Source organism: Elephas maximus, chromosome 25 (genome assembly GCF_024166365.1).
Source record: "Elephas maximus indicus isolate mEleMax1 chromosome 25, mEleMax1 primary haplotype, whole genome shotgun sequence".
Taxonomy (NCBI): Eukaryota; Metazoa; Chordata; class Mammalia; order Proboscidea; family Elephantidae; genus Elephas; species Elephas maximus.
The window spans coordinates 59,123,280-59,146,419 of NC_064843.1; the positions used below are offsets into that span (position 1 = coordinate 59,123,280).

At 40.5% G+C, this 23,140-nt stretch overlaps 1 protein-coding gene across 3 annotated transcripts in view; it reads right to left on the minus strand.

Annotated features, from left to right (window-relative positions):
* The window catches only part of DZANK1 (double zinc ribbon and ankyrin repeat domains 1), a 117,476-nt gene extending 94,446 nt beyond the window's left edge, over positions 1-23,030 (minus strand). Inside the window, exons 1-6 of one of the 3 annotated variants that reach the window (XM_049869995.1) lie at positions 22,981-23,030; positions 21,102-21,221; positions 18,836-18,989; positions 8,491-8,605; positions 6,950-7,046; positions 5,875-5,990 (exon numbers count right to left, since the gene is read on the minus strand). In XM_049869995.1, coding sequence (XP_049725952.1) covers positions 5,875-5,990; positions 6,950-7,046; positions 8,491-8,605; positions 18,836-18,989; positions 21,102-21,210 — 591 coding nt within the window. In that variant the 5' untranslated portion in view covers positions 21,211-21,221; positions 22,981-23,030. Of the gene's footprint in view, positions 1-5,874; positions 5,991-6,949; positions 7,047-8,490; positions 8,606-18,835; positions 18,990-21,101; positions 22,940-22,980 lie in introns of those variants that run through there. The other 2 variants (XM_049869996.1, XM_049869997.1) reach the window with 2 other exon arrangements.
* Positions 23,031-23,140: the final 110 nt, after the last annotated feature.

Below are 23,140 nucleotides of genomic sequence, written 5' to 3' on the forward strand. Positions count from 1 at the left end.
AGCAAGTCTGGTCTTTATGAGTTAAGAGTTTTGTTCTACATTTTTTCTCCAGCTCTGTCCGGGACCCTCTATTGTGATTCTTGTCAGAGCAGTCCGTGGTGGTGGCCAGGCATCATCTAGTTTTACTAGACTCAGTCTAGTAGAGGCCGTGGTAGATATGGTCCATTAGTCCTGTGGACTAATCTTTCCCTTGTATCTTAATTTTCTTCATTCTTCCTTGCTCCCAAAGGGGTGAGGCCCATGGAGTACCCTAGATGGCTGCTCACAGGCTTTTAAGACCCCAGACACTACTTATCAAAGTAGAATGTAGAACATATTCTTTATAAACTATGTCATGCCAATTGAGCCAGATGTTTCCCAAGATCATGGCCCCCACATCTCTCAGCCCAGCAATTCGGTCCCTCAGGAAGTTTGGACGTGTCTATGTACCTACCATGACCTTTGCCTTATACAGGTTGTGCTGGCTTCCCCAGTATTGCATACTGTCTTAGCCTTCGCCGAAGTTTCTACTTATCTATTGTCTATTAAGTGTTTTTCCATCCCCATCCCTCCCCTCCCTCATAACCATCAACGATTGTTTGTTTTTGTGTGTAAACCTTTTCAGCAGTTTTTACAGTAGTGGTCTCATACAATATTTGTCCTTTTGTGATTGACTTACTTCACTCAGCACAATGCCTGCCAGATTCATCCATGTTATGAGACGCTTCACAGATTCACCGTTCTTTATCATTGCGTAATACTCCATTGTGTGTATGTACCAGTTTGTTTATCCATTCATCTGTTGATGGACATCTAGATTGTTTCTATCTTTTTTGCTATTATGAACAATGCTGCAGTGAACGTTGGTATGCATATGTCTACTTGTGTGATGACTCTTATGTCTCTAGGATATATTGCTAGGAGTGGGACTGCTGGATCATATGGTATCTCCATTTCTAGCTTTCTAAGGAAGTGCTACATCGTTTTCCAAAATGGTCATATCATTTTGCATTTCTACCAGCAGCACATGAGAGTTCCAATCTCCCTGCAGCCTCTCCAACATTTGCTATTTCCTGTTTTATTGATTCGTGCCAGTAATGCTAGGGTGAGTTGGTATCTCATTGTGGTTTTGATTTGCATTTCTCTAATGGCTAGGGATCGTGAGCATTTCTTCACGTGTCTGTTGGCCACTTGAGTGTCTTCTTTGGTGAAGTGTATGTTCATTTCCTTTGCCCATTTTTTGACTGTATTATTTGTCTTTTTATTGTAGAGGCGTTGGATTTTCTTATAGATTTTAGAGATTAGACCTTTGTCAGATTTTTCACAGCCAAAATCTCTTTTCCTAGTCTGTAGGTCCTCTTTTTTTTCTCTTGGCAAAGTCTTTTGATGAACGCAAGTGTTTAATTTTTAGAAGATCCCAGTTATCTAGCTTATCCTCTGGAGCTTGTGTGTTGTTGGTTGTGGTTTGTATCCTGTTAATGCCATGTATTAGGGCCTCTAGCGTTGATTCTACATTTTTTTCTATGAACCTCACTGTTTTTGGCTTTATATTTAGGTCTTTGATTCATTTTGAGTTAGTTTTTGTATATGGTGTGAGGTACGGGTCCTGTTTCATTTTTCTGCAGATGGACATCCCGTTTTGCCAGCACCATTTGTTAAAACGACTGTCTTTTCCCCATTTGATAGACTTTGGGCCCTTGTCGAAGATCAGGGGACCACAGGTGGATGGATTCATACCTGGGTTCTTAATTCTGTTCCACTGGTCACTGTACTAGTACCAGGCCATTATGACTACCGTAGCTGTACAGTAGGTTCTGAGTACAGGTAGTGCAAGTCCTCCTACTTTATTCTTCTTCTTCAATACTGCTTTACCTATACGGGGCTTCTTACCTTTCCATATAAAGTTAATGATAAGTTTTTCTACTTCTTTAAAGAATTTGTTGGTATTTGGATCGGGATTGCATCGTATTTGTAAAGCACTTTGGGTAGAACTGTCATTTTCACAATGTTGAGCCGACCTATCTATGAGCATGGTATGTTTTTCTATTTATGTAGGTCTCTTTTGGTTTCTCGCAATAGCGTTTTGTAGTTTTCTTTGTACAGGGCTTTTACATCCCTGGTTAGATTTATTCCCAAGTATTTTATTTTTTTAGGGGCTATTATAAATGGTATGGGTCGCTATGAGTCAGAATCGACTCAATGGCACTGGGCTTTTGGGCATAAATGGTACTGTTTTCCTGATTTCTTTTCACTGTTCTCTTTATTAATATATACGAATTCAACTGACTTTTGTACATTTTTCTTGTATCCCACTACTCTGCTGAATCTTTCTATTAGTTCCAGTAGTTTTCTTGTGGAGTCTTTTGGGTTTTCTGTGTACAGTATCACATTACCCACAAATAGGGAGAGTTTAACTTCTTCATTACCAATTTGGATGCCCTTTATTTCTGGGAAACAACAACTATTAAACAACTCTGTGGGCAAGGTAATCCAAATATTCATGCATACACAAAAAATAACTTTCTAGACCCATTACAGGAGGCCCCAGGTGACAAAAGTGGTTAAGTGCTCAGCTATTAACCAAAAGGTTGATGATTCCATCCAGAGGAGCCTCAGAAGAAAGGCTTGGAGGTCTATTTCCAGAAGATCATAGCCATTGAAAACCCTATGGAAGGCAGCTCTACTCTGATTCCATGAGTTGGAATCCATTCCATGGCAACTGGTTTGGTTTTTTTGGTTTAGACCTATTACAGGTAGTTACGGACCCATGAGTGTTTTTCTGAAAATAGTAGTAATTTGTTTTGTATTGTTATGGACTGAATTGTGTCCCTCCAAAGATATGATGACATACTAACCCTAAACCTGTGAATGTGACCCTGTCTGGAAACAGGGTTTTCTTTTGTTATGTTAATGAAGCCATACCAGAGTAGGGTGGATCCTAAACCTAATCCCTTCTGAATGGTATCTTATAAAAAGGGAAAATGGACACAGAGCAATACACATATGGGAAGAGATTGTGAGGACTCATCTACAAGCCAAAGTACACCAAGAAGTGTCCAGGGATACTTACAAAGAAGGACCCTTCCCTAGAGTTGACACGTTGACTTGGACTTTAGGTTCTAAAATTGTATGACAACAAATTTCTGTTCTTTAAAGCCACCCAGTTGTGGTATTTTTGTTACGGCAATACCAGGAAACTAAGAAATGTATCATATAACAAAATCATACATCGTCAACATATATCACTCATTCTTTAAACAGTTGTAGAAGCCCTAGAGCAAACTTGTGATCTTGAAGTTATTTCCTGCCTATGTTCACTCAATCTATGGTAGAGAACTCTCATGAAGCCTGGAATTTATAAATAAGCTTATAATTCATACACTGGAGGCTTGAGATATACGTTGTGGTACTACAAAAAAAGAAATTCCCCCCAATTTTTTTCCTGAAGAGTAGTAATCTTATTGGGCTACGCTGAGGTACACCGCTCACAGGAGTTGAGTGTGCTCATTGGTTCACTGGCTAACCAAGTAATTATTATTTCCCAAAGGAAGGGCAATCTTCTATTGTAGTTTCATTTAGTGGGGTTTGCAAACAGGTCTTATGGGGTCTATGGTCCTCTGACTGGGCTTTGTGGTCCTCCAGAAAATACAGTGATAGGCAGATCAAAGAAGCCAGGAGGTCAGGGTGAGTCACACCACACATTAAAGAAGGGAAATGAAGGTAAAGGCTTGAGTTGGAATAAGGCTTCTAGGCCAGTGATTCTCAGACTGGGCTGATCGTCAAAGTTGTCCACGGTTTCCAGCCTAGGCCTATGGAATCAGGTCATCTAGGAGGATTGCAGGAGGTGGTATCTGGGAATCCGTACATATATTTAATGTCTCCCCCATCAGCCCGGGTGATTCTAATGTGCAACCAGGTTTGGGATCCATGTTCTTTGCCTTCTTTATACTTGATGGTTAAGTGTGAATGGCCTTGGAATCACGGGTCCAAGAAGCATTTGTGGCTGGATAGGAAGTCTGAAGTCTTGTGACTCCAAGTGTACTCCGCTTAGGGCTCAGATCAGAGGAGAACGTCAAGGGTTCCTGGATTGCCCTTACATGCCCCCAAATCAAAATGCTATAACAGTAATAGTAGGCAACTAGTGTAAGGAAATCTTTCTTGTGCTATGTTAGTTAGAATGCACTGATATGGATTTTAGTAAGGTCACCGATCACCTCCATCTTGTTAAATCCAGTGGGCAATTTTCTGTCTTTCTTTAATTTGAATATTTAGTACTATTTGACATAGGCGACCACTCGCTTCTCCTTGAAACCTTTTCTTCTCTTGGCTTTTATGGCACCACATTCTTCCAGTTTTCTTCCTACTTCTCAGGCTCCTCCTCTTCTGTTCAACCTCTAAGCTGAGGGTTTTGTCTTGTACCACTTTCTGTTCATTTTCTACACACCCTTGGCAGGTGATCTCATTCAGTCCAAAGCTTTAAATACTACCTATATACTGAATGTTTCCAAATATATAGCTCCATCCCTGACCTCTCCCCTGAGTTTGAACTTACATATACAGCAGTCCACCTGACATCCCCACTTGCACGTCTAATGAGCCCCTGCAAGCTTGCTCCTCCTAAATCTTCCCCATCTCAGTTAATGGGAGCAGCATCTCCAGATGCCCAGCCAAAATCCTAAGAGCCATCCCTGACTCCTCCACTCCCCCCATCCCATCCATGCGATCCTTCAGCGGTCGGCTTGGCCTCCAAAATATATCTGGACTCCAACCACCTCCTATCTTTACCACCACTACAACCTTGGTCCAAGCTACCATTATCTCTTACCTGGAGGCAAAAATCTTTTAACTGATGTTTATCCTCTTACCTCTCTACAGTCTAATCTCCATACGATGGCCAAAAGGAAAAATTTAAATGTAAATGAGATCATGTCTTGCCCTCCAAATGGGTTCCCTTTACCCTTTAGAATTAAATCCAAACACCTTACACTAGGACTCAAAACCCTACTTCTCTGATTTTCAACCATGCTTGCCCATTAGAATCACCTGGGGTACATTAAAAAAAATCTTTAAACCCCACATCAGATCAATTAAATCAGAATTTCTGAGGTCAGGTCTCAATGATTGGTTTGAAGCTCCTCAGGCAATTCTCATATGCAGTTGTGTCTGAGAACCATACCTTTAGCTGCTCTGGCCCCAGCCTACATCTCCCACGTCATCTCCTACCTTGCTCACCATGCTCCAACCACATCGGCCTCCTTGCCATCCCTCACTTTTCTGTACTTGCTGTTACTGCTGCCAGAATGCTTTTTCTCAAGATCTGTGTGGGGCTGGCTTCTGTTCATCCTGAAGGTTTAATCAAATGTCACCTCTTCAAGGAAGTCTTTTCCTCTTTCTGTAATCTAAAACCACTCTTGTCCACTCCCCACGGCCATTCTCTTTCCCAGGGGTTCCCAAACTTGAGTGTGCATCAGGAGGACTAATTAAAACACAGATTATTGGGCCCAACCCCAAAGTCTCTGATTCAGTAGGTCTGAAGTAGGGCCTGAGGATTTGCATTTCTAATGAGCTGCCACATGATGCCGATGCTACTGGTCTAGGAATAGCACTTTGAGGACCACTGCTCTATCCCATTATCCAGTTTTATTTTTTTTCATGATACTTACTACTATTTAAAAATGTTCGCTTATTTCATGTTTATTATTTGCCTACCCCTAACCCCAATAAAAATGTAAGCTCCATGACTGCTGGGCCTTTCTCACGCAACACAATATCCCCAGTATGGGAACAGTGCCTGGCACATGGTGAAAGGCTGGGAGGCACTGCATTAAAGTGTTTCATTGGAAGCATTAAAAATATGGAAGTATTTGTATCCTAGAGATTTTCCTTGGAAGTTACCTGGGACTGGCGGGTGGGTGGTCTAGAACCTGATTTTTCACGGATTTCCAGTGGACTCTCTGAGAAGCGAAGACCTTTCAAAATTTTAGGGTCAGTTCTTTCACCTATCTCAAGGCCTAAAATTAGATTAAAAACATTGTTCTGTAAAAACATATATATATAAAGTCATGCAAGTATGTCCTCACAGTTGGGAACATCTTAATAAGGGACCACTGTCACCACATTCTTTCCCTAGAAGTAACACTTACATAATGGTCTCCTGCTCAGCACATTAGCACTGAGAAAGAAAAAGATTATCCCAGGCTGAGAAGTAAAAATCTGCCCTGCTACATTCTACAACATTCCATATCCAGCTGGGAAAACAGATAAATTCAACTGCAAGGTTAGCAGGAAACATTATTTCTCCGAAGGGCACATTGTAGCTTCAAAATGTCACAGCAACTCCCTCTTTGAGTGACTACTACTTCCTTACCAAGAAACCTTGTTAACTAAAATCACAGACTACCAGAAATTTTGCTGTTTGAAATCACATCAGTAAGAAGGAAATAGCCCACTCTTGCCTGGAGGATCTAAGTCATGCCAACACAGAGAAGCAGCCTCAATTTTCAAGTCTGATGCAGAGCTTCAGATAAGAGATTTCTGAACACGATCTTCCACATTTATCTTAACTTCGTAGTTTCCAAGATCACAGAACCCTGGGTCCCCTCTGCGGCCCAGGGCTTCACACAGAGCCCTGATTTTCTTTGAGCCCTATCAAAACTCTGCTTTCATTTAAGTTTCACCCAAACTCCACGCTGCTCCAAATCCTATAACTCTATCTTTTGCTTTGTTTGATGAGCTGTCTTGTGGTTCCTTTGCTGTATGGTCTCGTTGCTGCAAGGAGTCAATAAATCTGACTGTCGTACTGCTTGATCTTAAGCTGTTTGAGCTAGAACACTGCTAAAACTCCAATGACAGTTGAATTTCCTCTTCCAGTGTTTCTTATTGCAACACTTTCTCAGACAAGAAAACAAGCAGGGAACCTGTTCAGTGGGTTTAGAATACTAAGCCTTTTCTTTGTTCTATAATTTCATACCTGGAAATTTTCTAAGGTTAACATTCCAGTCAGGTTTCTTTTCACCATTCTTATCTTTCGTTCTTGGTTTTGATCCAACAAACCCATTTTTCAATTCCTAGGAATGAAGAGATTGCATATCAATCACTTGATTATATCCACGCAGAATGTGAAAATTAAAGGTTATGTGGTGGAGACAGTGTCACAGCATTCATTTCTTCCTTGAAAGGGTTTACGGTAGTTTTTAATAAGTGGCCTTTGCTTAATCTTACTCTAGAAGAACACAACTCTGTACCTTGGCTGCTTGACCGGCAGCATGACGGGCTGGTCAGTCCCACCAGGTCAAACGACCAAGACAGGAGCAAGTGGCATCACATACAGGCGGGATGGGAGTCTGAGTAATAACAGAGGTGCCACCAGACCCAGAGGGCAAAGAAAGGGTGGAATCAGGTCAAGATAGGACTTATGTGCACTACTACTGCCTACATAGTCCTTAAATGCTCTTCCGACTGGACTTTATTCTCCACAGACTTAGTCCCTCATGCCTGCTTCAAGCTTGACTGCCTGCTGATACATGTAGGCTCAGGCTCTGCTGACTTCCCCTTCCTCATAGATACTTGCTTTTATCATTCTTGAGCCCCACACTATGCCTACACCCACTGCTTTGGTCCCACAGCCTCCTCTCTGGCCTCAGGTCCACCCTTGGGCTCAAGTGGCTCCCAGACGAGCTTCTTCTGTTACCCTCAACAAGACACCCATGACTGGGGCCTCTTCTTTGGTTGCCTTACCATCGGTCAGCCCATCCTCTTGCCCTGTTCCTTGGGTCTATCTCACTGATGCCCACAATTCAGGGACTGAAGTTTCAAGTATCCTTCTTAGATAGGTCTGGTTCACTCTCCAAAGAGGTGAGGCATTGCAGCCATTCAGGAGTGAAGATTTCAATGTAACAGAAGGCTACACCCACTGAGGGCTTCTACTAGTTGTGATGCATCTATTCAACAAATACACACTCATATATTACCTCCCCCTGTGCAAGGCAAGGAATATGGCAGACATTCTCTAAGCCACCTGGGAGCTTGCAGTGCATGAGAAAGACAGACCCAGAAGAAAGCAATCAAAAATTCAAAGCATTTTATAAAAGAAGGTGGCCCAGGAGTTAGGGGTGTGGTGATAGGACACAGAACAAATAATTTAGTTTAGCTGGACTATATGTAAGAGAGTCATAGGCAAAGCAAGAGAGGCCAACTGAGGACAGAAACTTCCTACTTGGGATGCCGGGCTGAAGGTTTCTGCTTTTTTCAGTAGGTAAGGGGGAATCACTGAAGATACTGGAGCATAGGCAGTAATGCTGGCGAGGAATTCAAATTTGCAGGGTCGGGGAGGGACTGAACAAAGGGTTGGGATCAGTAAAGATACTTTGCAATGGCTGAGACTGACTTCAGTTATAAAGACCTGGTTGTGAACTGAAGTGGTTAAATAAAGGGAAGATGTGACCACTGAGGAAGAAGGAACCAAGAAAGTGAAAGTGGTGTCTGTGTGAATGTATTAGTTTTATCACTTGCCTGCTTTGAAGAATCTTTGAGAACATTTTCAACACTGTCTTCAGAAGAGACGGTATCTGGTCGTTCATAGTCTACCTGAAACACCTTCGTTACAATGCCACTCTGTCTGCAGTCTCTGAAAATTATTTAAAAAGAAAAAAAAATGTAGTTTAGACAAAGAATCAAAGAGAAGGTGGCTACCTGGAGCAAAGGAGAATGAAGAACACCAAGAACACAAGGTAATTACGAGCCCAAGAGATAGAAAGGGCCACAAAAACCAGAGGCTACGTCAGCCTGAGACCAGAAGAACTGGATGGTACCCAGCTACAACCGATGACTGCCCTGACAGGGAACATAACAGAGAACCCCTGAGGGAGTAGGAGAGCAGTGGGATCCAGACCCCAAATTCTTGTAAAAAGACCAGACTTAATGGTCTGACTGAGACCTGAAGGACCCCAGTGGTCATGGCCCCCAGACCTTCTATTAGCCCAGGACAGGAACCATTCCGAAAGCCAACTCTTCAGACAGGGATTGGACTGGACAATGGGATAGAAAAAGATGCTAGTGAAGAATGAACTTCTTGGATCAAGTAGACACTTGAGACAATGTTGGCATCTCCTATCTGGAGAAGAGATGAGAGGGCAGAGGGGGTCAGAAGCTGGTGGAATGGACACGAACAGATAGAGTGGAGGGAAGGAGCGGGCTGTCTCATTAGGGGGAGAGCAATTAGGAGTATATAGCAAGGTGTACATAAATCTTCATATGAGAGACTGACTTGATTTGTAAGCTTTCACTTAAAGCACAATAAAAATTAAAAAAAAAAAAGAAGGTGGCTAACAATTAAGATGACTCTATTAAAGTCCCTTGGTCTAGCTACTAAACTTATCATATTTTAAATTGGAGAAATTACAACCCAATTCCCACAGTCTTTCCCTACCTTATTCTCATTTTGATTGTCTATGGCTGTGTAACAAACCACACCCAAAACAACATAGTCTTAAAATACAAATCTGTACATATATGCGGGTTAACTGGGCTCGGCTAGGTAGCTCTTGTTTGAGATCTCTCATGTGGTTCAGTCAGTTGTCAGCTGGGGCTAGAATCAAATGAAGGCTCAACTGGGCTGGACATCCACAAGGACCCCTCCACTCATATATGTGAAGCCCAGGCTGGGATAGCTGAAACAGCTGGGGGCTCGCCAGTCTCTCTCTCTGTCCCTCTCTTTTGGGCTACCTTGGGTTATCTTCAGTTCTGAGGAATCACATTACCCAAATCTCGGGGTAGTTGGACCTGCTATGTGACAGCTAGCTTCCACCAGTGTTTATGTCCCAAAAGACCAAAACAGAAATTGCCATGCTTCTTGTGATCTAGCCTCAGAAGTCCTCAGTGTCACTTCTGAATTATTCTGTTGGTCAAAAGTAAGCCTTGCTTATTAAACAAGATAGCAGTTCCAAGGCGTAAGTAGTCCAGAGCTGGTATGGTGCCATGGTGGCAGGGGCGTGGTGTTGAGTTTCTATCTTGTTTCTCCACCATCCCTAGGATGTTGCTCTTGGCTGACCACACATACACATGCCAGCCAGCAGGAAGCGGGGCCCACCCTCCCCTTTAAGGGCACAATCCAGAAGTTGCACACATCACTTCTACACACATTTTGCAGGCCATAACTTGGTGACATGGCTCTACCTAGCTGCAAGGAGGATTGGAAAATGCCTTTCTTCTAGGTAACTATGTGTCCAGGTAAAAATCACATATTATTAAAGAAGAAGGGAAAAGCAGATATTGAGGGACAGCCAGCAGCCTACGCCAAACCATCATGGCAGCAGTCAGTGTATTGGACACATTTAACTCTCACCCCTGCGAAAGTTTACGGCACAAATTAGTCTCTCATTCAAAGATTTATGCACAAATTATTTCATGACGTTGGTTGCAATCCCTGAAATGTGTCAGCATTCTTCCCCCTTTGTACCCTGGGCTCCCGTGTCCATTCATCCAGTTTTCCTGTGCCTTCCTGTCTTTTCATCTCTGCTTTTGGGCAAGTGTTGCCCATTTGGTCTTATATATTTGATTGAACTAAGAAGCATGTTCCTCATGTGTGTTATTGTTTGTTTTATATGCCTGTCTAATTTTTGGCTGAAAGGTGGACTTCAAGAGTGACTTTGGTTCTGAGTTAGCAGGGTGTCCAAGGGCCATAGTCCTGGGGTTCCTCCAGTTTCTCTCAGACCAGTAAATCTGGTCTTTTTTTGTGAATTTGAATTTTGTTCTACATTTTTTTTCCTGCTCTGTCTGGGACCCTCTATTGTGACCCCTGTCACAGCAGTCATTGGTGTTAGCCAGGCACCATCTAGTTCTTCTGGGCTCAGGCCGGTGGAGGCTATGTTCATGTGGTCCATTAGTCCTTTGGACTAATATTTTCCTTGTGTCTTTGGTTTTTATCATTCTCCTTTGCTCTAGACGGGATGGGACCAATAGATGTATCTCAGATGGCCGTTCACAAGCTTTTAAGACCCCAGATGCTACTCACTAAAGTAGGATGTAGAACACTTTCTTTATAATCTATGTTATGCCGATTTACCTAGATATCCCCTGAGACTATCTATAGTCCCCAGCCTTCAGCCCCAGTAACTCAAGGTGTATAGATGAGCCCAGGAAGCTTCTATGACGTTGCCTTGGTCAAGTTGTGCTGATTTCCCCTATAATGTGTTGTCGTCTTTCCCTTCACCAAAGCTAACACTTGTCTACTACCTAGTTAGCGATTTCCCCTCCCTACCCTTCCCCTCCCTCATAACCATCAAAGTTTTTTTTTTTTTCCCCACTAACTAGACAACTGATAAGTGGTAACTTTACTGAAGGGTAAGACAGTACACAATACTGGGGAAGTCTGCGCAACTTGACCAAGGCAAGGTTATTGAAGCTTTATAGCCACATCCAAACTCCCTGAGGGACTGAATTACTGGGCTGAGGGCTAGGGACCATAGTCTCTGGGGACATCTAACTCAACTGGCATAACATCGTTTATAAACAAAATGTTCCACAACCTACTTTAGTGAGTAGTGTCTGGGGTCTTAAAAGCCTGTGAGCAGCCATCTAGATACTCCACTGATCCCATCCTGTCTGAAGCAAGGGAGAATGAAGAAAACCAAAGGCACAAGGGAAAGATTAGTCCAAAGAACTAATGAACCATAACTACCAGAGCCTCCAACAGACTGAGTCCAGCACAACTAGATACTGCCTGGCTACTACCACTGACTGCTCTGACAGGGATCACAACAGAGGGTCCTGAACAGAGCTGGAGAAAAATGTAGAAAAAAATTCTAACTCACAAAAAAAGACCAGACTTGCTGGTCTGACATAGGCTAGAGAAGTTCTGAGAGTATGGCTCCCAAACGTCCTTTTAACTCAGTACTGAAGTCACTCCTGAAGTTCACCCTTCAGCCAAAGATTAGACAGGCCCATAAAACAAAATGAGACTAAATGGCACATCAGCCCAGGGGCAAGAACGATAAGGCAGAAAGGGACAGGAAAGCTGGTAACAGGGAACCCAAGGTTGAGAAGCGGAGAGTATTGACATGTCATGGGGTTGGCAACCAATGTCACAAAACAATATGTGTATTGTTTAATAAGAAACTAATTTGCTCTTTTGAAAGCACAATAAAAAAACAGATTGTTTTTTTTCTGTGTTAACACAGAAAAAAACAATTGTATTTACAATCGTGGTCTCATGCAATATTTGTCTTTTTGTGACTGGCTTATTTCACTCAGCATAATGCCTTCCAGATTCATCAGTGTTGTGAGATATTTCCAGGATTCATCATTGTTCTTTATTTTTGCATAGTATTTCATTGTGTGTATGTACCATAGTTTGTTTATCCATTCATCTGTTGATAGGCATTTAGATTGTTTCCATCTTTTTGCTATTGTGAATAATGCTGCAGTGAACATGGGTGTGCATATGTCTATTTGTGTGACGGCTCTTATTTTTCTAGGATATATTCCTAGGAGTATGACTGCTGGATCGTATGATATTTCCATTTCTAGCTTTTTAAGTAGGCGCCATATCGTTTTCCATAGTGGTTGTACCATTTAACATTCCCACCAGCAGTGCAGAAGAGTTCCAATCTCCCTGAAACCTACCTCCCCACCATTTGTTATTTTCTGGTTTTCTTTTTTTTTTTTGATTAGTGCCAGTAATGTTGGGGTGAGATGGTATCTCATTGCAGTTTTGATCTGCATTTCTCTAATGGCTAGTGATCGAGAAGATTTCTTCGTATGTCTGTTAGCTGCCTGAATGTCTTCTTTGGTGAAGTGTCTGTTATCCTTTGCCTATTTTTAAAGTGGATTATTTGTCTTTTTGTTGTGGAGGTGTTGGATTTTCTTAAAGATTTTAGAGATTAGACCTTTGTCAGATATGTCATAGCCAAAAATGTCTTCCCAATCTGTAGATGCTCTTCTTACTCTTTTGGTGAAGTTTTTCGATGAACAAAATGTTTAATTTTTAGAAGATCCCAGTTATGTAGTTGATCTTCAGTGTTTGTGTATTGTTAGTTACAGTATGTAATCTATTTATGCTGTATATCAGGCCCCTAGCATTGACCCTAGTTTTTTTTCCATAATCTTCATACTTTTTAGTTTTATATTCAGGTCTTTGATTCATTTTGAATTAGTTTTTGTGTATGGTGTGAGGTATGGGTCCTGTTTTATTTTTTTTTACAGGTGGCCATCCAGTTTTGCCAGCACCATTTGTTAAAAAGACTGTCTTTTTCCCATTTAATGGACTTTGGGCCTTTGTCAAAGATCAGGTGACTATAGGTGGGTGGATTTACATCTGGCTTCTCAATTCTGTTCCATTGCTCAGTGTGTCTGTAGTTGTATCGGTACCAGGCTGTTTTGACTACCGTAGCTACATAGTAGGTTCTGAGGTCAAGTAGTGTTAGACTTCCTACTTTGTTCTTCCTCTTCAATAATGCTTTACTTATCCGGAGCCTCTAACCTTTCCATTTAAAGTGAATGGTTAGTTTTTCCATCATTAAAGAACGCTCTTGGTATTTGGATAGGGATTGCATTGTATTTGTAGTTGGCTTTGGGTATCATTTAATTTCTTGACTGCTGCTTTCACTGGTATTGTTTGTAGATCCAAGACAAATGAAATCTTTGACAACTTCAGTATTTTCTCCATTTATCATGATGTTGTTTATTGGTCTAGATGTGAGGGGTTTTTTTTCTTTATATTGTGTAATGCATATTGAAGGCCGTGGTCTTTGATCTTCATCAGTGCTTCAAGTCCTCTTCGATTTCAGCAAGCAACGTTGTGTCATCTGCATACTAAAGGTTGTTCATGAGTCTTCCTCCAATCCTGATACTGTGTTCTTCTTCAGATAGTCCAGCATTCAGATTATTCGCTAAGCATACACATTGAATAAGTATGGTGAAAGGATACAATCTTGATGCACACCTTTCCTGATTTTGACCCACACAGTATCCCCTTGCTCAGTTCAAACACCTGCCTCTTGGTCTATGTACAGGGTCCTCATGAGCACAATTAAGTGTTCTAGAATTCCCATTCTTCACAATCTTATCCATAATTTGTTATGCTCAACATAGTAGAATGCCTTTGCATAGTCAATAAAACACAGGTAAACATCTTCCTGGTACTCTCTGCTTTTAGCCAAAATTCAACTGACATCAGCTATGATATCCCTCATACTACGTCCTCTTCTGAATCCAGTTTGAATTTCTGGTGATTCCCCACCAAAGTACTGGGCTGCAACAGTTTTTGAATTACCTTCAGCAAAATTTTATCTATGTGTGATATCAATGATAGTGTTTGATGACCTCCATATTCTGTTGTATCACCCTTCTCTGGAATGGGCACAAATATGGATCTCTTCTAGTTGGTTGGCCAGGTAGCTATCTTCCAAACTTTTTGGCATAGATAAGTGAGCACTTCCAGTGTTGCATGCATTTGTTGAAACATCTCAGTTGGTATTCCATCAATTCCCAGACCCTTGTTTTTACCAATGCCTTTAGCACAGCTTGGACTTCTGCCTTCAATATCATCGGTTCCTGATCATATACTACCTCCTGAAGTGGCTGCAAGTCGAACAATTCTTCTCGGTACAGTGACTTCATGTATTCTTTCCATCTTCTTTTGATGCTTCCTGCATCATTCAATATCATGACCACAGAATCCTTCGACACTGCAACTCGAGGCTTGTATTTTTCCCTCAGTCCTTTCAGCTTAAAAAATGCCGAGCGTGTTCTTCCATTTTGGTTTGCTAACTCCGGGTCTTTATATGTTTCATTATAATACTTTGTCTTCTGGAGCTGCCCTTTGAAATCTTCTGTTCAGCTCTTTTACTTCATCACTTCTTCCATTCTTTTTAGCTACTCAACATTCAAGAGCAAGCTTCAGAGTCTCTTCTGACACCCATTTTTGTTTTTTCTTTTTTTCTTATCTTTTTAACGACCTTTTGCTTTCTTTATGAATGATGTCCTTGATGTCATCCCAAAACTGGTCTGGTCTTCGGTCATTAGTGTTCAATATATAAATCTGCTCTTGATATGCTCTCTAAATTTAGGTGGGATATACTCAAGGTTGTACTTTGGCTCTTGCAGACTTGTTTTAATTTTCTTCAGCTTCAACCTGCATATGAGCAATTGATGGTCTATACTGCAGTCAGCCTGTGGCCTTGTTCTGGCTGACAATATTGAGCTTCTCCATTGTCTCATACCACAGATGTAGTTGATTTGATTATTCTGTATTCCATCTGGCAAGATTCACACATATAGTCACTCTTTACATTGTTGAAAAAAGGTATATCTGACGAATAAGTCGTTGTTCTTGCCAAATTCTATCATGCAATCTCTGGCATCGTTTCAATCACCAAGGCCATATTTTCCAACTAGCAAAGCTTTTCTTCGTTTCCAACTTTTACATTACAATCACCAATAATTATCAATGAATCACGATTGCATGTTTAATCAATTTCAGACTGCAGAAGTTGGTAAAAAATTTAAATTTTTTCATCTTTGGCATTAGTGGTTGGTACATGAATTTGAATAGCAGTCGTATTAACTGGTCCTCATTGTAGGCAGATGGATATTATCGTAACACTGGCAGCACTGTACTTCAGGATAGATCTTGAAATGTTCTTTTTGACAATGAATGTGATGTCATTTTTCTTCCTCTTTCCTGACATAGTAGACTATATGATTATTTGATTCAAAATGTCCAATACCAGCCCATTTCAGCTCACTAATGCCTAGGATATCAATCTTTAAGCATTCCATTTCATTTTTGATGGCTTCCCATTTTCCCAGATTAACAGTTCGTACATTCTACATTCCTATTATTAATCGATGTTTGCAGCTGTTTCTTGTCATTTTGAGTTGTGCCACATCAGGAAATGAAGGTCCCGAAAGCTTGACTTCATCCACTTCATTAAGGTCGACCCTACCTTGAGGAAGTAGCTTTTCCCCAGGCTTTTTTGATCGCCTTCCAATCTGAAAGGTTTATCTTCCCGTACTATATCAATGTTCCCCTGCTATTCATAAGGTTTTTACTGGCCAACTTTTTTTAGAAGTAGACCACCAGATCCTTCTTTCTAGTCTGTCTTAGTCTGGAATCTCCCCTAAAACCTGTTCATCCTGTTGGTATTTAAATTGATATCAACTTCCAGTGTTGCATGCATTTGTTGAAACATCTCAGTTGGTATTCCATCAATTCCCATGTGGTGACAACACCCATGCCACCACAGTACAACAAACTGACAGGTGACTGATGGACTTTTTACTTTAAGGTTGAATAAAAATCTTCATTGGTAACTGTATATAATTAATCGGCAATTTCTCTTTACCTGGTTTCATGATTATTTATTTTTAGGGTAATGTTCATTGTTAAATTTTGCAAGCTACCCAAAATTATCAAGAAGAAAACAAAAGAAAAATGATCTTACCAGAGGCAATTACTACTAAAGTAGCCTGGTGGTGCAGTGGTTAAGCACTTGGTTGCTAATTAAAAGGTCGGCAGTTCAAATTCACCATATTTCTCTCCGGGAGAAATATGTGGGAGTCTACTCCTGTAGAAATTTACAGCCTTGGAAATCCTATGGGGCAGTTTTACCCTGTTGTGTGGGGTCCCTATGAGTCTAAATCAACTTGACAGCACTGGGCTCAGTTTTTTAATTACACCTGTTGTAGAGAAACAACTTTCATCAATAAAGAGATTTTATTATGACATACCAGCAAACAAAATGGGAAACTGGCTGCAAGCCCTCAGGCATAAACTGACTAAAATCTAAAAAAGTACAACCTATAAGTGTTTTTTATGCAATTTTGACAGATGCTGATTCATTATAAGCAAATTACTTACAGACTATGATTGGTTAAAAACAAAGAACTAAGATCAAGATTGGGTGATCTTCCCTTGTTTTCATTTTCTAACAATGTGGTCTCTTAGCTCAGGTGTCCTGTGTCTGCCATATGATGGTTGTTTTTTATTTGTTACGTGTGGGCTACGTATGATACTAGGTAGATCTTTAACTCACTTCCTGGGATAAACTGTTGTTTAGTTTTTAGTAAGCTCATCCACTGTCCATTGAACTGGTAAGAGCACTCTGTCCCCCTTCTTTGATGTAGTTCTCTATTGTTTCAAGCTTTTCAGGTTCTAACAAACAAGCTGGCCTTTCGTGGTTATGGCCTGCTGTGGTTAGGTTAACCCTTTGTTACCACTAAAGTTTGGTATGTTTTCTTCCAGTTTTTACATATTTTAAACATAGTTAAAACAATTTAGTATAATCTTGTATCCTAATATTTTTCACTTATTATATTGTAAATATTTTCCTATGTCATTCAAAATTACTTAAACATAATTTTTCCTCTTAATGTATTAATGACCTTCAGTTGGTAACAATCTTGTTTAAAAAATCCATTTTCTTATTTATGAAACTAATTACTTTAAGTACTTAAAAAAAGACTTGAACGAAACAGAATAATTTCCATAAAGAACTAGTTTACTGCAAATCTACACAAGCCCTAATCTTTCCGTGTCGAAGACTCAAACATCTTTCTGTACAAATGTTTTCCTTAGCTGAGCATCTCTGAAATACTGGCACTTAATGGGCATGGAGAGGGGTGATGGTGAGAGGCATAAAGAATAACCTTATTTTTTTCCCGCTCTTCTGAAAGCTTTATTAACTCTTTCGAACTACAGCTTGTCATTAAATCTCCACATTTTACTGCTAACTGCAGCTTCTCAAGCAGCCTGCCTTGCGGCACGAGGCTGCAGAGTATTTCATTTGTTAATTTTTAATGATTTTTGAGATGAATTGTTTAGACAGAAGTGGCCTGAAAGTGGAAAAAACATGCAAATTCTCATCTTTGATAAAGAATAATAAAGTGTAAGAGGGGTTGTTTTGCTTCGTTTTTATCTTACTATTTGTTTTGATTTTCAGATGCCAAAGTGTAGAATTTGTAGCTCTCCTCAAAAAGCCAGGGGCCTGGAGAGCCAGCCAGGTATTCGGTTCCAGGCTTAAAATGTCCCCAAAAATGTGGCCAAACCTGTCTTGTTGGACAAAACAGTTCTCTATCAACGTCACAAGATTTGTTAAACATTTATTTTTTTCTCTACAATGCACAGTGAAAGTTGCCAAATTAAAAGGTGTTTCTATACTTAAATGGGGAAAAAGTAATTGAGAAGGAATCAGAGGACAAAGCATAAAGTACCTAATATTTAACCAAAAAAAAAAAAACCAAAAACCAAAAAACCAAAGCCACCACCACTGAGTCAATTTTGACTCATAGCGACCCTACAGGACAACGTAGAACTGGCCCATAGGATTTCCAAGGCTGTAAATCTTTAGGGAAGCCAGACTGCGATATCTTTCTCCCGCAGAGCTGCTGGTGGGTTCCAACCTCTGATATTTTGGTTTGCAGCCAAGCACTTTAACCACTGTGTCATCAGGGCCCACTAGCTAATGTCCAGTAAGCTGAAATATGGTAGTTTTGAAGGCCAATAAAGTCAGTACAAATAAAGCAGAGATTGATGGCTGCTTCCAGGGGAATAAAAGAACCATCCACTAAACATGATATTTTTTTTTCCAGAATCAGATGAAACCCTAAAAAGGCTCTTTCTTTCCCAACCCCTAATATGGAATTAAAAATAAAAACTATTAGTATACATAACACTTCACTGAACTGTACATGCACACGTTATGGTGCACAAATAAAAGACAAATAAAACACAGAAGTTATGTACATGCTGAGATTAAAGTAATCCGGCACTGATTTTCATAGGAAGAAATAAGTAAAATTAAAACATAATGTCATTCCATTATGCTAAAAAGTCATTTAATCACTGTTATTGACTTACTTAGAAACTGCAATAGCTTTAACTTGTATTTTTCCATCAGGCAAAGTAATAGGTTTTGTATACTTATATGTATTATTTTCACCGTAACCGATTCTCTTTAGAAATTCAGGTTTGCTGCCATCCAGGGTATAATATATGTTGACATCTGGGGTGTCTGAAAAATATAAAACAGGATAACTGTAATTGGTTCAAAAGTAGCCAGTCCCTGAGGTATGCCTATACGTCAGTTATTTATGGAAAATTTATACATCTATTATTTATATTATAAAAATGAGTAACAATAATTAAATTCTTCCTCTATTCCATGCATTGTACTTTGTTATGTTTTATTTGGACTTGGTAAATGATTCCTACATTTTTTGGGGAAAAATTTTAAAGATAATAAATTCATATGATTCAAATGATATCTTGAGTATCCCCAAGTGCGCATCAGTATATATGTACATATTCTTACTTCTCACTCTCTTTTTACACCAATTGTGGCACACCACATCCTGTTCCACACACTTCATTTTTCATTTTAGATTATACCTTGGATATTGTTCTATATGGGCACATAAAGGGCCTCCTCATGCTTTTGTATGGCTGCACCATATTCTCTTGTATGAAAGAACTATAAATTAATCAACCCTCATTTAGGCTTTCTTTTTCTTTTCTTTCTTCTGGCCATTACAAGAATTATAACGAATATCCTTGTAAAGAGCTCCTTTTGTAAGCACAGCTGTAAAACAAATATGCGGAAGTAGTACTGCAGGGTCCAAAGATATGTGCATTTGCAACTTTGATTAATATCACCAAACTGCCCTCCACTGAGGAGGAAACAATTACATTCCCACGGGAAATGCATGGAAGTGCCTGCTTACCCACAGTCCACCCAAATAGTGTTATCGATTTTTCTTTTTACCAATCTCCTAGGCAAACAACAAAAAGTAGTATCTTGTAGTTTTAACTCACAATTCTCGTATATTGAGTAAGATTCATTCATTCATTCAACAAATATTTGCTGAGTACCTAGTATGTGCCAGGCACCGTTCTAGGAGAGACACACAAACAATAAACCAACAAACAATGCATACTGTCAGGCGGTGAATAAATGCTATGAAGGAAGGTAAGGGGGACAAGGTCTACTCAGAAAGCAGGTGAAGAGATGTGTAGAAGTATCTTTTCATATGCTTAAGAGGCACCTATATGTTCTTTCCTATAAAATGTCTTTTCACATCCTTTGCCCATTTTCCTATTGGGTTATTCTTCTTTTTGTTATTGAATTGTGGAAATGTTTTGTTTATTAGAACTTTTCAATATTAGAACATTTGGATACCTTATCATTCTTATCATCATTTATCAACAACCACTCCACTTCTCCTAAGACTTACATGCATATATATTGAAGTTTTATTTTTGCTTGAGAATTTTAAAAAATCACATTAGCCTTTGAAATAAAGCCGGACATAGTATAATGTAGCATATTGTTAACTGCAACTCTAGGTCTAGGAAGCACAGGGCTTATAACATAAATACAGATAAAAAGTTTTTATATGTTTCAGCTATTAAAATATACAGTTGGAATTTCGAAGACTTTTTAATAAGGGCATTCGTCCACGTTTTATCTATAAAACTTTCCCTTTTCCTTATGTTAATTGTTTGTGTGTGCGTGTGCAGAAAGAGCCTGAAGACTAAATATTACCAGGAAATATATTTGCCACTTTATTTCTATAATAATATTTAAGATTTATTTTGGCATCACTACGTGCCAGGCCTTGTGCATCTCACGTATATTTCAACTCATTTAATCTTCACAGCAGCTCTAACTGGTAGATGTCATTATCCATATCTTACAGGGAAGAAGCTGAGACTGAGAATGGCTAAGTAATGTGTCTAAGGTCATTAGAAACTGTCATGCCAGGGGTCAGTCCCCAACATGTCTAAATTGCAAGCAGGTCAAATTTATTATTCTAGCAAAATAATGGGCATCCTGGGAAAGTTTGGGGTTCGACTGGGACATCTTACCTTAGCTGAGGTAAGCTGAGGCATAGCTGCAACATGTACTTACCCCAAAGAAAGGTTGGTCAAAGCCAACTATTTTAATCTAAGTATACATGACTCTATTAGCTATCAAAATATCACACTGTTCCAAATTTTGGAAGATTTACAAATTTCCCAAGGTACTGACTATAGAGAGCATGCAAAGAAGTAAGTGAAGAACCAGGTAAGTGTAAAGAGTATGACAATGTTATTTTAAATGATTTCAAATACATTTGATTCCTACCCGATTTCATTTCCAAAAGTGTATTGTTATCAATTTCATGTTTGGCTTTTCCGGGCGGAGGCACTCGCAGTGGTATGATCTGAGGGACACACACTGAACCAGCAGTCATTTTTTTCCTTACTTTAAAAAAAGAAAGTGGATAAAAGTAAATTCCAACGTGTATCTATATTTGAACAAAAAAGTGGAAGAAAAGCACTTCATTTAGAGTGCAGCATAACTAGTAACAAAAAAAAAAAAGAGAGAGAGAGAGAGAGAAACAGAGACTACTGTTAATACAAATATTGAACCAGTTGCCATCAGGTCAATTCCAAACCATGGGGACCCAGTGTGTGTCAGGGTAGAACTGTGCTCTACAGAGTTTTCAGAAGTAGACCACCAGGCCCTTCTTTGTCGAACCACCAGTCTTCAGTTAGCAGCTGAGGGATTTAACCATGTCTCTCCTACAAATATTAGTCAATTTTCAATTGAAGTAGTTATTACGCTTCAGCTGTATTTTTGCTGTTGAAGTCTTGTGTGGAGCTTTGATTATCTGAACACTCACCTCACTTCTGGGAAAAGAACACGAATCAACAGGACCGAGGGATGCGCAAATTAAAGGAATCAGGCAGAACAGAGACCATCACTAATGATCTGCCCTGAGTTCCCACTTGATCATCATCACCTGTTCCAGCCTCCTGTAAGTGTACAACCTCTCTCAGCTTTGGGACGAGTCATCACAGCAGAGGAACAGAAATTAAATCTGTATGTAGCACGAAATGTTAATTTAGAACCAACTCCTTGGGAAAAGCCAGGTCTTTAGCGCTACAGTTGTCACCACAGTGGTTCTTGCACTTCAAAGCTGTAAGGAAACTTTAGAAGGACTGTAGAGTATAAGCTGAAAGGAACTTGGCATGGATATTAACGGTTACCAACAAACACAATCTTCCATTCCGTCTATTGTACTAGCTACAAATATGGAAGCCTTACTGATCTTTTTCCTAGGGGAAAGTGTCATAATTTTTAAAAAATGAGGTTTCAGAAGATAAAACCAATCTCCATATCACAGCAACCATCTACAGCTATGCAATGCCTTCTGAAAATTCAATGATTGTGGCTACATCCAGATTACTTGATTATAATTTATATATTCGATTATAATCTATATATTCATTCAATTTTTACAGCCCACTTCTTGCACCCTCAGTTGATTATTCAGTTTTCTGTGTCCTTATGTAAACTTATTTATCAATTTGTGGTTAGGCATTTAGGCTATTTTTAGTTGCTTTTTACTTCTGGTGGTTGCGGAAGCTGCTCTGAATATCTTTGTAGCCCAAGTTTTGACACAGGCTCTATTACCAAAAGTGGGATAAATAAATTTAAGGGTGAACTTAATGCTCCAGGTTGGAGGCCAAGAATTTAAACCGCAGATATTGACAGCAGAGTAATAGTCCCTACAGAAGTGCTGCAGGGCTTGCGGGGCTTGCCCATCACCATATTTCCATTCAAGTAAGATGCAGTTAAAATAAAAATAGTTGAGAAATCAGTTCAAAATACAACTAGTTCGAGAGGAAGTCATTCGCGTGCCGCCACAGCAGCTGCCCTTGGGAGGCTGGGGCGCCCAGCAGGCCCCACGTGAAAGAGACCCAAAAGGACGCCGACCAGCGAAACCCAAACAGCAGCGCTGAGTCAACAGCACCCAACACCCAACTCCCTCGCCGCCCGGATCCAGTACCCTGCAAGGTCCCCGCCCCCGTCCGTCAGCTGCAGCCGAGGACGCCCGCATCCTTTCGGCGGGAGTGAGGAAGGTCCTCCTGCTCCTCCTCCTCCTCGGGCCACCCAGCCCCCGTTCGGGCCCCACCGAGGGACCTCCACCGCCCCCAGCCCGTCTCTGCTCTCTCACCTCCTCGCTCCCGCTCCGCGGCGGCGACCCGGGTTACCACCGACGCCGCAAGCCGCGCCCCGCCCACTGAGAGCGAGGCAGGTGATTGGCGGAAAGCTCGCTCCCTAGTAACCAGCTCCGCCCCCGCAGCGGGGCCTCCACGGGGTGCGCCCCTCCCGCG